The sequence below is a fragment of the Cryptotermes secundus genome, unplaced genomic scaffold (genome assembly GCF_002891405.2).
Source record: "Cryptotermes secundus unplaced genomic scaffold, Csec_1.0 scaffold73, whole genome shotgun sequence".
In the NCBI taxonomy this organism is placed as follows: Eukaryota; Metazoa; Arthropoda; class Insecta; order Blattodea; family Kalotermitidae; genus Cryptotermes; species Cryptotermes secundus.
Genome location: NW_019738871.1, coordinates 1,953,531 through 1,965,994, shown reverse-complemented (window position 1 = coordinate 1,965,994; position 12,464 = coordinate 1,953,531). Strand labels below are relative to the sequence as shown.

Here is a 12,464-nt window from a genome sequence, read left to right as displayed (position 1 = left end):
CCCAACAAACAAGACAATCAGTAGCCATCACGGCAAGGAATGTAATAGATCCAACATCAGAGGACGCCGAAGAACAACAAGACCTTCAAAAGTGAAAGTGCTGTCAATGTGATGAGTTGAAGTTTATTTCATGAACTTATTAACCAAGTGGTAATATAACTAGTTACAGTTAACTAAATTTTAAATTTTAACTTTTAACATTTGTATTTTTAACTTATATTTTATAAGAAGAACTTGACACATATTATTTGAGCGTGGACCTGAACAGGATACAGGATCAAAAATAAATGGAAAAACGAAATGTGATTGCGTGTGATTGTGAAACTGTGTTCGTACACCTGAGGATGACCTCTTGAGGTCGAAACATGTAGTGTGACGGTAAATAAAAAACGTGTTGTGTGGTCGGTAAAATTAAATCTAATATGGATATTATAAAATTATCTGCAATATTACCTTAGGTTTGGAGTGTGTTGTGAAGGTTAGTATTGTGTCAAACACCTGTAAAGTGGATGGGTTGGACCACACTGCAACCTCCTGCACTTGCAGCAACACGGAAAGACAACCAATCAGCTGCAATCAGAGAACTTACTCAGTGTCACAGTATACTATGGGACATTAGACTGACTACACATACTTCAGATTCAAACAAGCTTCCCATAAAAACAGATGATTAATTATTTCTTCTTCCGGGGCATGACTGAATATAGGATTGCAAACTCAATTTTCTGAACATAGGGCCAAACATTCATTGGCTCTCATCCTTTCCTGATGCGGGTCCATGTTGGCTATTATTTCCTCTTTTAGGTCTCTGTCCTGGCTTGATGGATATCCATCCCGGAAACGAGAGTATCGATCAGCCGTTTGGGTTTGCTGTGTTGTTTCTCCGTGTATTCTTTTTTAATTTGCTTAGTGGGGGGCGGAGTCCAGTTGTGTCCACTCAGCATGGAGGCCACTGATTGGCCTATTGTTCCTGCCCCAGGTGATTATGTTGATGAAGAATTTGGTGGAATGAAGAATGGCAGGGGGAAACCGAAATACTCGGAGAAAACCCGCCCCAGCACCACTTTGTTCACCATAAATCCGACTTGACCAGAGCGGGGATCAAACCCGAGTTGCAGCAGTGGGAAGCTAGCTACTAACCGCTTGAGCTATGGCATGGCCTGAGATGAGAGTACATCTAAGAACCTCAAACTTCTCACTATATGTTTTTATTTCGGCTTTGATTTTGGTTTCCAGCCTTGCTATCAACACTTCTTCCACTTCCTTCAGAGTGGTGTCTGCCTTGGCTTGGCTGGTTCTTATGTCTTCTTTCATTTCAATTAGATTATGTCAATTTTTGCTTGGATGGCATCCATCTTGGCCAGCAGGCATTCCATCATTTGTTTCATTATTTAGTATGATGATATAGCTTCTTACTGAGGTTTCCAATCCAGCCACTTCTGACACCAGTTGTCAGGTGTCTGGGTGGGACTATAGATAGGGTTTTGGATTGAAGACTGGATTTACTGACCACCTACAGGTCATAACTACATGTTACTGTAACACAATCGCTAATTTTTAGACTTTGAAAATCACTACAGCACATGCTAAGTCTTTTCAGTCTGCTGTCACTAGTCACTTCCTGGTGGAGATTCTTCAGGACTAGATATGGCAACAGTGCATTAACAAAGATCAAAATGTCCTGAAAGATGATGTTAGAATTTTGCAAATGGGATAAAAAACTAAACATTTCATAAACAAGTACAGCTGTCCCTGTGATTGAATAATTAAGCACCCTGCCATGATGCATGGGGGAGTGAAGGTGACCCAATATCCTTCATCTCACCACTAGATGGAGGCGAGGGGTCAGCATTTCCAGGCAACTTTACCCTTAGCAAAAGAGTTCCTGGTACCCATCACACAGGAGACTGGGTGGGACCCAGGGTCAGTGTGGAGAAGAGAAAATTATTGTCCTTGCCAAGAATTTAACCCCAGCCACCCGCCTGCAGCTTGCTGCAATACTGACCAAGCTATCCAGGCTCATGAAATGAATTCCTGAATTCTGCTGAGTTGACTGTGATGACATACTTGCAATGTTCCCTCATAACACTTACCGATCTCAGAAGAGCTGTGTTGTCTGACTCAGCAAACTTCCCAAGATAGGTGACAAAAGTTTTGGCCATTTCAGAGTATTTGAGTTTCAGTATTTCACTTGGCACTTTCTTAATACCCATTCCAAGTAGCATGACAACAGCAGTCACTGATTCTTCTGATTCACAAACATCTAGAGTTGTCATCTGTAAAAGAACCATCACAAAAATTGTTTGATAAATGCATATGAGAGTTCATCAATAAAGCACTTGCTGATACGAGATCTGACGTTTTCATGGCCATGATGATATAGATGATGTCTTAGGTTATAGCACTGCATATTGTCTGTGCATTCCGTTACTAGCACAGCACATGTACAATATGCACAGAGAGAATTCTTAGTCAGAATCTTCAGATAACTATTTTTCACAATCATAGTTCTTTTTTATATACACTACAAAAATGAAAAAGTGAAAATTAATTTCAATGAGTATACATTTATAAAGAAACTGTCATCAGCTCATGTACGTGCAGAAACAGATTTAGCAAAGAAGCTTGTGGAACAGGCAGTGTGCATACAGTATCACAGACTTGCATCAAGGCTAAGATGTAGGGTTTCCTGTCACGTGTTAATGACTAAACACAGGGTTTGAATTGGCAACTGGATTTACTGTGAACACTTATAGCTCATACTACAAGTACCTACAACACTTTCCCAGATCTACACACTTGACAGATCACTACAGCACTTGCTATGTCTCAGCCTCTTATACGAGTATCTTTGCTGGTAACTATTTGGTTGCCATCTTCATTATGCTTTGCTCGGTCATGGTTCCTAACCTCTGCTTCCATACTCATGTCATTGTTGGCTGTCTAACACCTCACTACTAACTCATAACTGACTGACTGACTTCAGGGTCAAAGTTATGTTACAACCGACAGGTGGCCAGTCAGTCTTGGTGTCAAGCTCCGTCTGGGGCCCAAGACTAGATTTTTGTTCCTGTCAGATAGCTGGGGGTTTGTTGATGTGGGGCACCCTCTCTGATGAGAGGGCAAGTCTGTCACAACTGTTGCTGGCCCTCACCAGTGCAGTCATTTTCGGGTTCAAGTCCCACATGATTCATGATTATATTTTACTGTCTCAGATTCAAGACTCCCCCAACCAGGAGGGCCAGGTCCCCACATTTATATGCCCCAGGAACAGGGAGGCGCAGTTATACCACTAGGCACTGGGTTCCTTTTTCATTACCTTGTATGACATACAGGGCTACATGGAGGTATTCAAACCCACCTTCACACAAATGTGACTAACTTCAGTTACATTACAATAGGCAGTTTACCGCCAATTAGTTTGTCTTGGCATCNCTGTTGTTTTGGGGGGGGGGGGGGGGGGAGAGCAACTGCATTCCTGCAGTCATAGACTTGTAACTGACTTGTCATGTTGTTTCTCATTATATAGCCTCAGGTGGACCTGCACAGAAAATGGAGCCTATTGCAGAGTAACAGCTCACTGTTTAATGACATCACGTGTTTACTGTGCCATAACCTAGCAACAGCTGTCTCTTTCAGTCAACATGTCACATTATTTTTAATTAAATCAATTGCTAACTTTACATATTCTCTTCATCAGAACTCGGTATTTGTATATATGAACATGCTCAACAACCAGCAAGCATGCAGCAACACTGCCCTTCACTTTCACTTTCACTTTATTTTAAATTCCATAGATCTCTTTCAGGTCATGCATGCCATAGGATATAGAACATGTCAAAATACATAAACACATACATAAAAACAATGAACCCATCAAGATGCAATACAGTCACAATACAATGCCATTCACCTCCATAGCTTATCTGAACAAGCCTCTAAGCCTCATATAATATGTACAATTATTAATTTATCATTTCTCCTAGCCTCTGTAAACAGATGTGTTAAGATTAAAGAAAAGTAACCTCATAAGTTCTACCCATTTCAAATGAATTATTTGAAAATGGTGCTTCAACTGCAAATATTATAAAGTATCTGAAACCAACTGAAGATCATGGTGGTAAATTGGTAAGGACTTGGGAGGAGGAGAGTGTCCAATACAGAACTAAAGATATGTGAATTTCATGAAGGCTAACAGTTATGTTATTCAAGGTGTTACAAACTATATACAATCTGTAAAAATTACAATGCCAAAACAAACTCTGTAGATGGTCATAAGAGATATTGATGCCAGCCATTTACTACAATTGCATATGGAAGTAAAAATAAATTGAACCATGAATTCAAATTTTGGCTATTACTGCTGAAATACACTCACCAGTGCACCCAGGTATTCAACTGTGGTCTCTTTGCCTCCATTAGTTTTGATGACCTCAGTAACAGCAGCCAAAACAGCCAACATCTCTTTATGAAGTGCTGAACTTGGGCAGAACCCCTTCAACAACCTGTTCATTAGAAGGTGCTCTTTTAATTCCATTACTTGCAAGCCATAAAAATTTATTGTGATGTCATAATTCAGGTGGTTAGTCACCGGACTCATACTGCGGAGGGCCAAGAACCTGCTGCCTGCTGTGGGCAAGACTCCTGTGGGAACAGTGCCAAGCTGTGTGTGGCTTGTGTGTGGGTGTGCAAACATATGTACATTTAAAAAAAATGGTGAATTTATCTACATCATTTTGAGCACTGGTGAGAGTGCAATAGTTACGTACGTACACAACCCCAGAGAAAGAACCCATCTCTGCACATTTTGAAAAGCAAGCATCTATGTACGTACGAGGGGTGGGCCACAATCCGGCCCCTGCACTGTCTTTCCCCTTTAATTGACCCCTTATTTATCCTACACTTTCGAATGAAATGCAAGACTTATTTATGGGGGCATCATGGTAGTCACTTGGTTCCATAAAGAACTGGCCCAAGTGACAAAATCTTAAATGAGCTATGGCCTCCCAATTGCATGGAATGTGTAAGCTAGCATCTAACTTACAGACCAAGTTTCAAATGCACCAGATTTGTTGCATGAAGTGAGAGAAGAAAGATCTAGTGGGAGGCTACAGACCCCTAGGACACCTGAGACAATCCTGAACTGGTTTCACATGTTCAGACAAATCATCAGTATGCCATCACATTTAGTTCAGAATTAAGTGGTGGGTGTACTTACTTGTTAAATGACACATTTGAACACTCACTCCAGTCACTAGCAAATGTCTGAAATGTTTTGAAAGTTCCTCGAAAAGTTGCATCTCCGTCCTCATCTTGTGATTGTTCTGAACCACTTCTACCTGCTCCCAGCAGGGCATCATGCTTCTTCAGTGCTTCTGATGTCAGATTACCTTCCCCTGAAAGTATAATACACAGGCACTCATTCCAGTCAGTGAACAATTTGGCTATTCATATCAGAAATGTACAAAAAACATTCTTCCTCCCTGGCAGCAAACTTCTGTGGACATACAGGCATTTAATTCATAATTTATTTACACCCATAAACTCTTACACAAGTCGGTTTAAGCCATCTAAAACACTACAACTCAGCAACTCTTAGAAATGGACAAAATGATACACAAGACTAAAACCAATACAATCATCTTAGGATCTTCGCCCCCCCCCCACTGAAGCTAGCAACCAAGGATGACGCCCCCCAACAATCCCATATAAAGCAATACCAACTATATACATCCACACCACATCAGAGCCAACCCGAACAACAAAACTACCATCCATCATTGTTACCAAAAAAACTCCTGCAGAGAATAAAAACAGTTTTGTGATAAATAATGTTTTAATTTGTTTTTAAAACTTTAAAAATTTCTGTTCTTTTTAATTTATTATTTATACCCTCAGAATTTTCATACAGTGGAGAGATTACTTTAAAGAAATGAATGAAAGAACAAACTTCATTTATTGGTATAAAATTTGAAGCTTTCAGGGTGAACAAATGTATCAAAATCTTCTTGGGTGATTAGCCATGTTGATATTGGTTTAAAAATCAATGATGTGGATGCAAACCTCTGAAACGTTAGTTTTTAGGCCAACTGCCACAGAATATTTTTGTTCATTTATTTTATTACAATGCTTTAAAATGCCAAAATTTATATCAGTTCACTAAAAAGATTCATAACAAATGTTTGAATAAAAAAGGTTTAATTTTTATGTCAACTGCAATAGCCAAAACAACAAATTAATTCAATGAAATATTTTGCTTATACAGTAAAATACGTTTTTATGGNTTGTGGGGGGGGGGGGTTATTTTATAATACCATCAGCATTTAAGACTATACAGCAACAAATGGTAGGCTGACTGATAATATGAGGAACTCTGCAAAGTATTTTAAAGGAAGCAGTCTGGGCCTAGTCAAGATGATATTAAATTAAGGCTGAGTACCAGAGCAACGTAATACAAACCACTGAGACAAGATCGTGAGTCGGAATGATGACGGAGAGACCAACCTCAACTAAACGAACATGCAATTCAGCTTAATTCACTAATTCATGATAATAATACAATTACTTTAACCTACTTAACCAGTCTTTCGATCAATTCTGGGGGGGGGGGAAACATTAAATATGACACACAGTACTTAATTTATGATGGCAATGGCTTCAGTAAAACCTGAAACTTTCAAAATGGAGCAACTGGAAATGATCCTGACGTAGTTCTTGAAATGTACGAGGTTAATTACGAATATACTGAATACCACATCGGGTGGTGCTCTCAATTCTAAAATTAAAAATCACGTGCAAAGTCAGTCACGTATAAAATTCTTGAACTTACCAGGATGTTCTTGAAAGAATCTGGACTTCGCAACATTTCTATGTCTTTTGGTTTCAGGATTCGAACTTGAACTGTGTCCTTTCTTCCATCGCTTTCCTTTCCCTTTCATTCTATAACGGAAATTAGCCATAATGTCCTAGTCCTAGCCACACTATCCACTCTCCACACGATTCACTCCCCCACACAACTACCACATTAAACACGTGCTCGAAAAATTCCTGTGACTTACGTGCCAATGTAGGACAGCCATATGATCCAACAAATATTTCCCTTTAACCCATAGAAGGGAAATAATCATATGAAACGGTGACGCAACTGGAATTCGGAGCCGGGACACATGCACTAGCGGTATCTATGTACCCAGCCTGGGAGTTACTCGTACTTGTGCTATGTGTATGCCAATCATTCCAATTATTCATGAAAGATGGCCTATGCTCGCTCTGATCCCTACGGCTTTAAACCAATCTCACCATTGCTCAACATAGCGGGAAAATTAAAAGATTTCGTTAAACCAGGCAGTGCCCTGAGTCTGCTAGGCTGCAATTTTGGATTCTGATTTTGTATCGCTGTGAAACTTGATTTTCTCGGCCATTTTCAAGCATAAAGGTACACGTGGACACCAAACCATTTCATATTCTTACATTCCTTCTTCCAATAAAAAATGGATATGAGAAAATATTTGGGTATGGGTGAAGTGGTACCAATACACTGAACTTAAATTCTACAACTTCCCAAGGAATCCGGCACGGTAGTCTATTGTACATCTCTGTTTTTATTCGTTGCAAGCTGATCTATCCATTACTGCCCCAGAGCAGTAGGAAGTCGAATGTATTTAAAGTTACAGTGTTAATCTTATGAGGGTCGTACTGAAAGTCATGAGCAACAATTTTTTGTAAAGTAACATGCTTTATTATTGACAAACCAAATACGCCACCTCAATCTACAGGCCTTTCTTTATTTTTCCACATAATCGTCACTACTTTATACACATTTCTCCCAGCGTTCTGGTAGTTTGAAAATTCCCCTTCTGTAAAATTCCGTTCCAGCCATCCGAAGACAGTGACTCACTGCCTTCTGAATTGCCTCCCTTGTCTCAAAACGTTGTCCATGCAGCTGATCCTTCACAAGTCCGAAAAGATGGTAGTCGGAGGGTGCCAGATCAGGGCTATAGGAGGGGTGTGGAAGAACTTCCCACCCCATCTATGCAATTGCTTCCAATGTGAGGCGAGCGGCATGGGGGTGAGCGTTGTCATGCAGGATAATGATGTTTCGTCCCGGACGTTTATCGCGCAATGCACGACGGAGCTTGTGCGTCTGGACATAACAAGCAGCATTGATGGTTTGCCCAGGTTCCAGGAATTTGGCCAGAATAAACCCCTCTGCATCCCATAAGACTGTGCCCATCACCTTCACAGCTGATGACACTGTCTTTGTTTTCTTTTTTGATGGAGAATGCAAATGGTACCATTCCATACTCTGCCATTTCGTTTCAAGCTCGAAATGGTGAAACCAGCTTTCGTCACCTGTCACAATACAGAGCAAAAAGTTATCGCCTCTGTGTCGATATCTCTGCAGCAGTTCTGAGGTGATGGCATTTTGCTGACCTTTGTGGTCTTAGGTCAATAACTGCGGGACCCAACGAGCACAATTTTTCCTATAGCCCAAGCTTTCAATCATCTCCTGTACTGCACTGCACTGCACTGTGCCTTATTCCAAGTTTTCAGGATACTGTATCCACAGTCACACACCTGTCATCTTGAATGATCTCATCCACTCTCTCCTTGTTGCGTTCAGTTGAGGCTGTTCGAGGATGACCGCTCCGAGGCTCATCTTTGATGCTGGTATGCTTCACCCATCTTCGAACACTGCTCGCACAGACTTCCATAAGCATGCTGAAGTCTCTGCTGAATTTCTGCAGCAGGGATTTCCTCTTTCACAAGAAATTCGATGACAGCACACTGGCTAAACGACATATGGTTGTCGGCTATTTTGTTAGGAGTGATACTGGTCACGTGATGCAAGCTACTGACATCACAAAGACACTCAAGGTTAACATAACAGCTGGTTCCACCTACCACCATACTCTTTTTCGTTTGCTGCTCCCAGGTTGCATGCAAAAAAATGTTGCTCATGACTTTTGGTACGACCAACGTAGTTATACTGATAATGAGTAATAGAAACGTGAGCAAATTAAGTAATCTATTATATTTAATAGTCTAGGTCCAGTAGTAGAAATCTCACGCTCTTGTAACTGCCACTTTTCTTTCAATAATTATTCTAATGTTTAACAATAGTAATTAATATCTCCACAACCATTATTTTCATTTCCATGGAGCTTTCTTATTTGGCAGAACATTAATTCTGCAATATATGCTATGCTTTTCTAAGGCAAACTGTAAATCCTCTGTATTTTGCTAAATTTTAAGTACTGTCATTTAATTGTGTAATATTAAGAATAAACTTTTTCAGATAGACGTATATGGAAAGCGAGTAGATTTTTTGGTTCTTTAAACTCTGTTGAACATGATAAACCTCAGTGGCCTAGGATGAATAATTGAAAAACTTATTTAATATATTTAAAGATATGAAGGAAGACTTGGGGGGGGGGTTGATATAAAAAGGGCCTGGCAGTTTTAGAACACAGGGCAGAAAAGAATAAAAAACAATTGATCTAAAATGAAGGCCTGTATGTAATGAAATCCACACTGAACTCCGTAACCTCCATGTACAAAGCTGGAAGGTTTTGTGTCATGTAACAATTTCTCTATAGCATAAAAATATTGTACTACTCAAAGTGAGATTTTACACTAGCATACAGTGGTGAAAGGAAATACCATGCATATGACAAAACAAAGGAACATAGTATGTAAACAAATATTACATCACAACTGACACTGTACACAACATAGCATATAAAATGCAATTATCAGACTATGTTCATGTGTGCCAGCCAGAGCACATGTACAGATCTGTATACTTTTATTTATTTATTTATTCACTTCACATCCATGGATCATTATACATGACATAGGACAAGTCACCTTTCACCCTGTCCATCATTCGAGTTATGCATTCTGTGCACATGCATTCCCCTCCCCTTTCCCCTCACACCAGGGCCAGTGGCTGTTCTTCTGTGTTCACAGCTTGCAGACATCTGGCACTGGGAGATCAATTTGGAAATTCTGTCTGGTAAGGAAGTAAGTAAGTAAAGGTATCACCATAACAGGCCATGGAGACCCATAGGGTTGTGAGATGTTGAGGTTCCCACATTTTCTAGACAGTCTGCTCACAGATGGTGGCAAGTTTGTCAGCCTTACGCACCGACCGCCCTTTAACTCCCAAGAACATTCCAAGAATATTCCTGGTACTCCTTTCTGTTAGGGGCTGAGTTGACCCCAGGGCCATAGTGCAACTGAAAAAAATCCAATGACCTCATATCCACTGTAAAATTGTTTGAGTTTTTTGTTGTTTCCTGAGCAGGCAGTCTGGTCTATATGTTGTTTTGCTATCCTGTAAATTGAGGGGGGGGGGGACCTTGGTATGGGCAGGTGATGCATAGACTGTATCAGAATGTCTTATTTTCATTTTGAACCACATTATATTTACAATTTTATTTTCTATTCATTTGTCAAAGCAGTTATTTTGTTTTGGGTTGAGTTTTGCTTGTACCATAGTCTTTAAGTAAATACATTTTCTATTTCATGAGGCATTAGACTTCTTTGTGATTTGAACCCTCACTGTGTTTTTATGTTACAGTCTTTGACATGCATACAGAGATTCAGACCTTATTTTATGCTAAAAATTCTAAAAGAGAATGAGAGACAGATGAATAGAATATCATCACAACCACCACCACCACTGTCATCGTCATCACCCTCCTCCTCATCATCCACAAAATACAAATGCTGCATAAACAGTCATCATGATAACAAGCTGATAGAGAATGCCATAACAAATCCATGTTTCACTTTTTATTGCCATAGTGCACTGCTCACACTAATCAGAGGTACAGAAAAGACACAGGAACATAATATCATGAATGTTCAATATACAGACATTTTTAATGGCTATTATTTTTCTGTCTTCAGCTGAGTCATCATGGTGCAAACTTCAAAGCTTAAAATTTGGCTTAACACACAGGTATTTGATGATTTCATGGTATGTTCAGTTCTTATGATTAAGAATTTATAACAATTAAGATTAATCCTAGTGACTACCAACCTCTCTAAACCAAAAGGCTTAAAATTTCAGGTCACTTTTTTATTAATCAGATAATGAGGTAGCATCTGTTGCAACAAAATGTAACTATTATCAATTTATATATTAATTAAATAATTAATGGAATACAAATCTAATTGTAATTAGGATGCCACTAATTTACTCCAGTCAACATTTAAACACAGAAAACATGATTCAAATGTAATAATATAAATTAAAAGAAAATTAGTTTATCACAGTGGCTGCATGGTTGAAGGAGTATGTCTTGGAGTGATCAAACAGTGGCACCAAAAAGTTCAAATCCCACTCTAGGCATGGATTAAGTCCATGTTTCTCTGCAGCTGTGTCATCCTGGAAATCTGGAAATGTATAGATCTTGCTATCAGCCGATTCGCCATTCAAGGAGCCATACATGTCTAAAATGAATTCACAGTTTCACATTTAATTCTGAATTGTAACAGGCCTGATGGTCTAATCCCTGGATTTGAATTAATGAGATGAAATGAGTGACTGAAATAGGAAATGGACTCCTGGACTGTCAAAAGAAACTATTGGCATCATTAAATTTATACACTGAACAGTAAAATACTCATTTCAAAATGGTCCTTCTCCAGTCTGAGGTGAAACTCCTGTTCATCCTGTTCCAAGCGATTTCTCTTCCAAAACCATTTTTTGAAGTTTAAACTTTTGGATTTTTCCAGAAACAGTCTTAGGGAAGTCTGCCATAAATCGAATGTGACGTGGAATTTTGAAATGTGCAATCTGCAAACAATAAGAACCACAATATTTATAAAACCATTCTCATATTTACAAATTAAGTTACTAATTTCTTAGTTTCTGTGGAAAATGTCAGTATTACAGTGTGGTACAGCTTTATACGTAATGATTTTCTAGGCAATGCAACTGTTTCACATATTAATGGTGGAATGCTTATCAGTTTCATTATTATGACATAGATAATCATCATGCTGATGATACTAGCATAGTCATTACTAACCTTAGGTCTGCTGATTATGAATTCAAGGCTTCTTTAATATTTAAAAACATAAATGATTGGTTTCAAGATAATTTATTGTCATTAAATTTTGAGAAAACACATTTTATCAAATTTCTGACTAAGAACCGCCAGCCGATGGATATTCATATTGAGGATGATGATGATCGGATTGTTAGCACTACAAATATTAAGTTTCTGGGGCTTATTATTGATAACACATTGTCTTGGAATGGACATGTGGATTGGTTAATGTCTAGACTGGGCTCCGCATGTTACGCGATTAGAGCCCTAAAATCTTACATGTCTCAGGGTACATTAAGAATGATTTACCTTTCTTACTTCCATTCAATTATGACCTATGGTTTGGTTTTTTGGGGTAATTCCCCTTATAGTATTCATATCTTTAGGTTCCAAAAAAGG

The 12,464-nt window shown here is 39.0% G+C and overlaps 2 protein-coding genes across 5 annotated transcripts in view; both read right to left on the bottom strand.

Moving 5' to 3' along the window:
• The window catches only part of LOC111871055 (RRP12-like protein), a 32,811-nt gene extending 25,752 nt beyond the window's left edge, over positions 1-7,059 (bottom strand). Inside the window, exons 1-5 of the mRNA XM_023863805.2 lie at positions 6,830-7,059; positions 5,219-5,396; positions 4,379-4,505; positions 2,094-2,276; positions 454-570 (exon numbers count right to left, since the gene is read on the bottom strand). Of these exons, the coding sequence (XP_023719573.1) occupies positions 454-570; positions 2,094-2,276; positions 4,379-4,505; positions 5,219-5,396; positions 6,830-6,959 (735 nt within the window). The 5' untranslated portion in view covers positions 6,960-7,059. The remainder of the gene's footprint in view (positions 1-453; positions 571-2,093; positions 2,277-4,378; positions 4,506-5,218; positions 5,397-6,829) is intronic.
• A 3,275-nt stretch (positions 7,060-10,334) lies between these two features.
• Positions 10,335-12,464, bottom strand: part of LOC111871061 (medium-chain acyl-CoA ligase ACSF2, mitochondrial) — a 74,511-nt gene continuing 72,381 nt past the window's right edge. For 3 of the 4 annotated variants that reach the window (XM_023863817.2, XM_033754094.1, XM_033754092.1), the window contains one exon: positions 10,335-11,809. In XM_023863817.2, coding sequence (XP_023719585.1) covers positions 11,681-11,809 — 129 coding nt within the window. In that variant the 3' untranslated portion in view covers positions 10,335-11,680. The remainder of the gene's footprint in view (positions 11,810-12,464) is intronic. The other variant, XM_033754093.1, reaches the window with a different exon arrangement.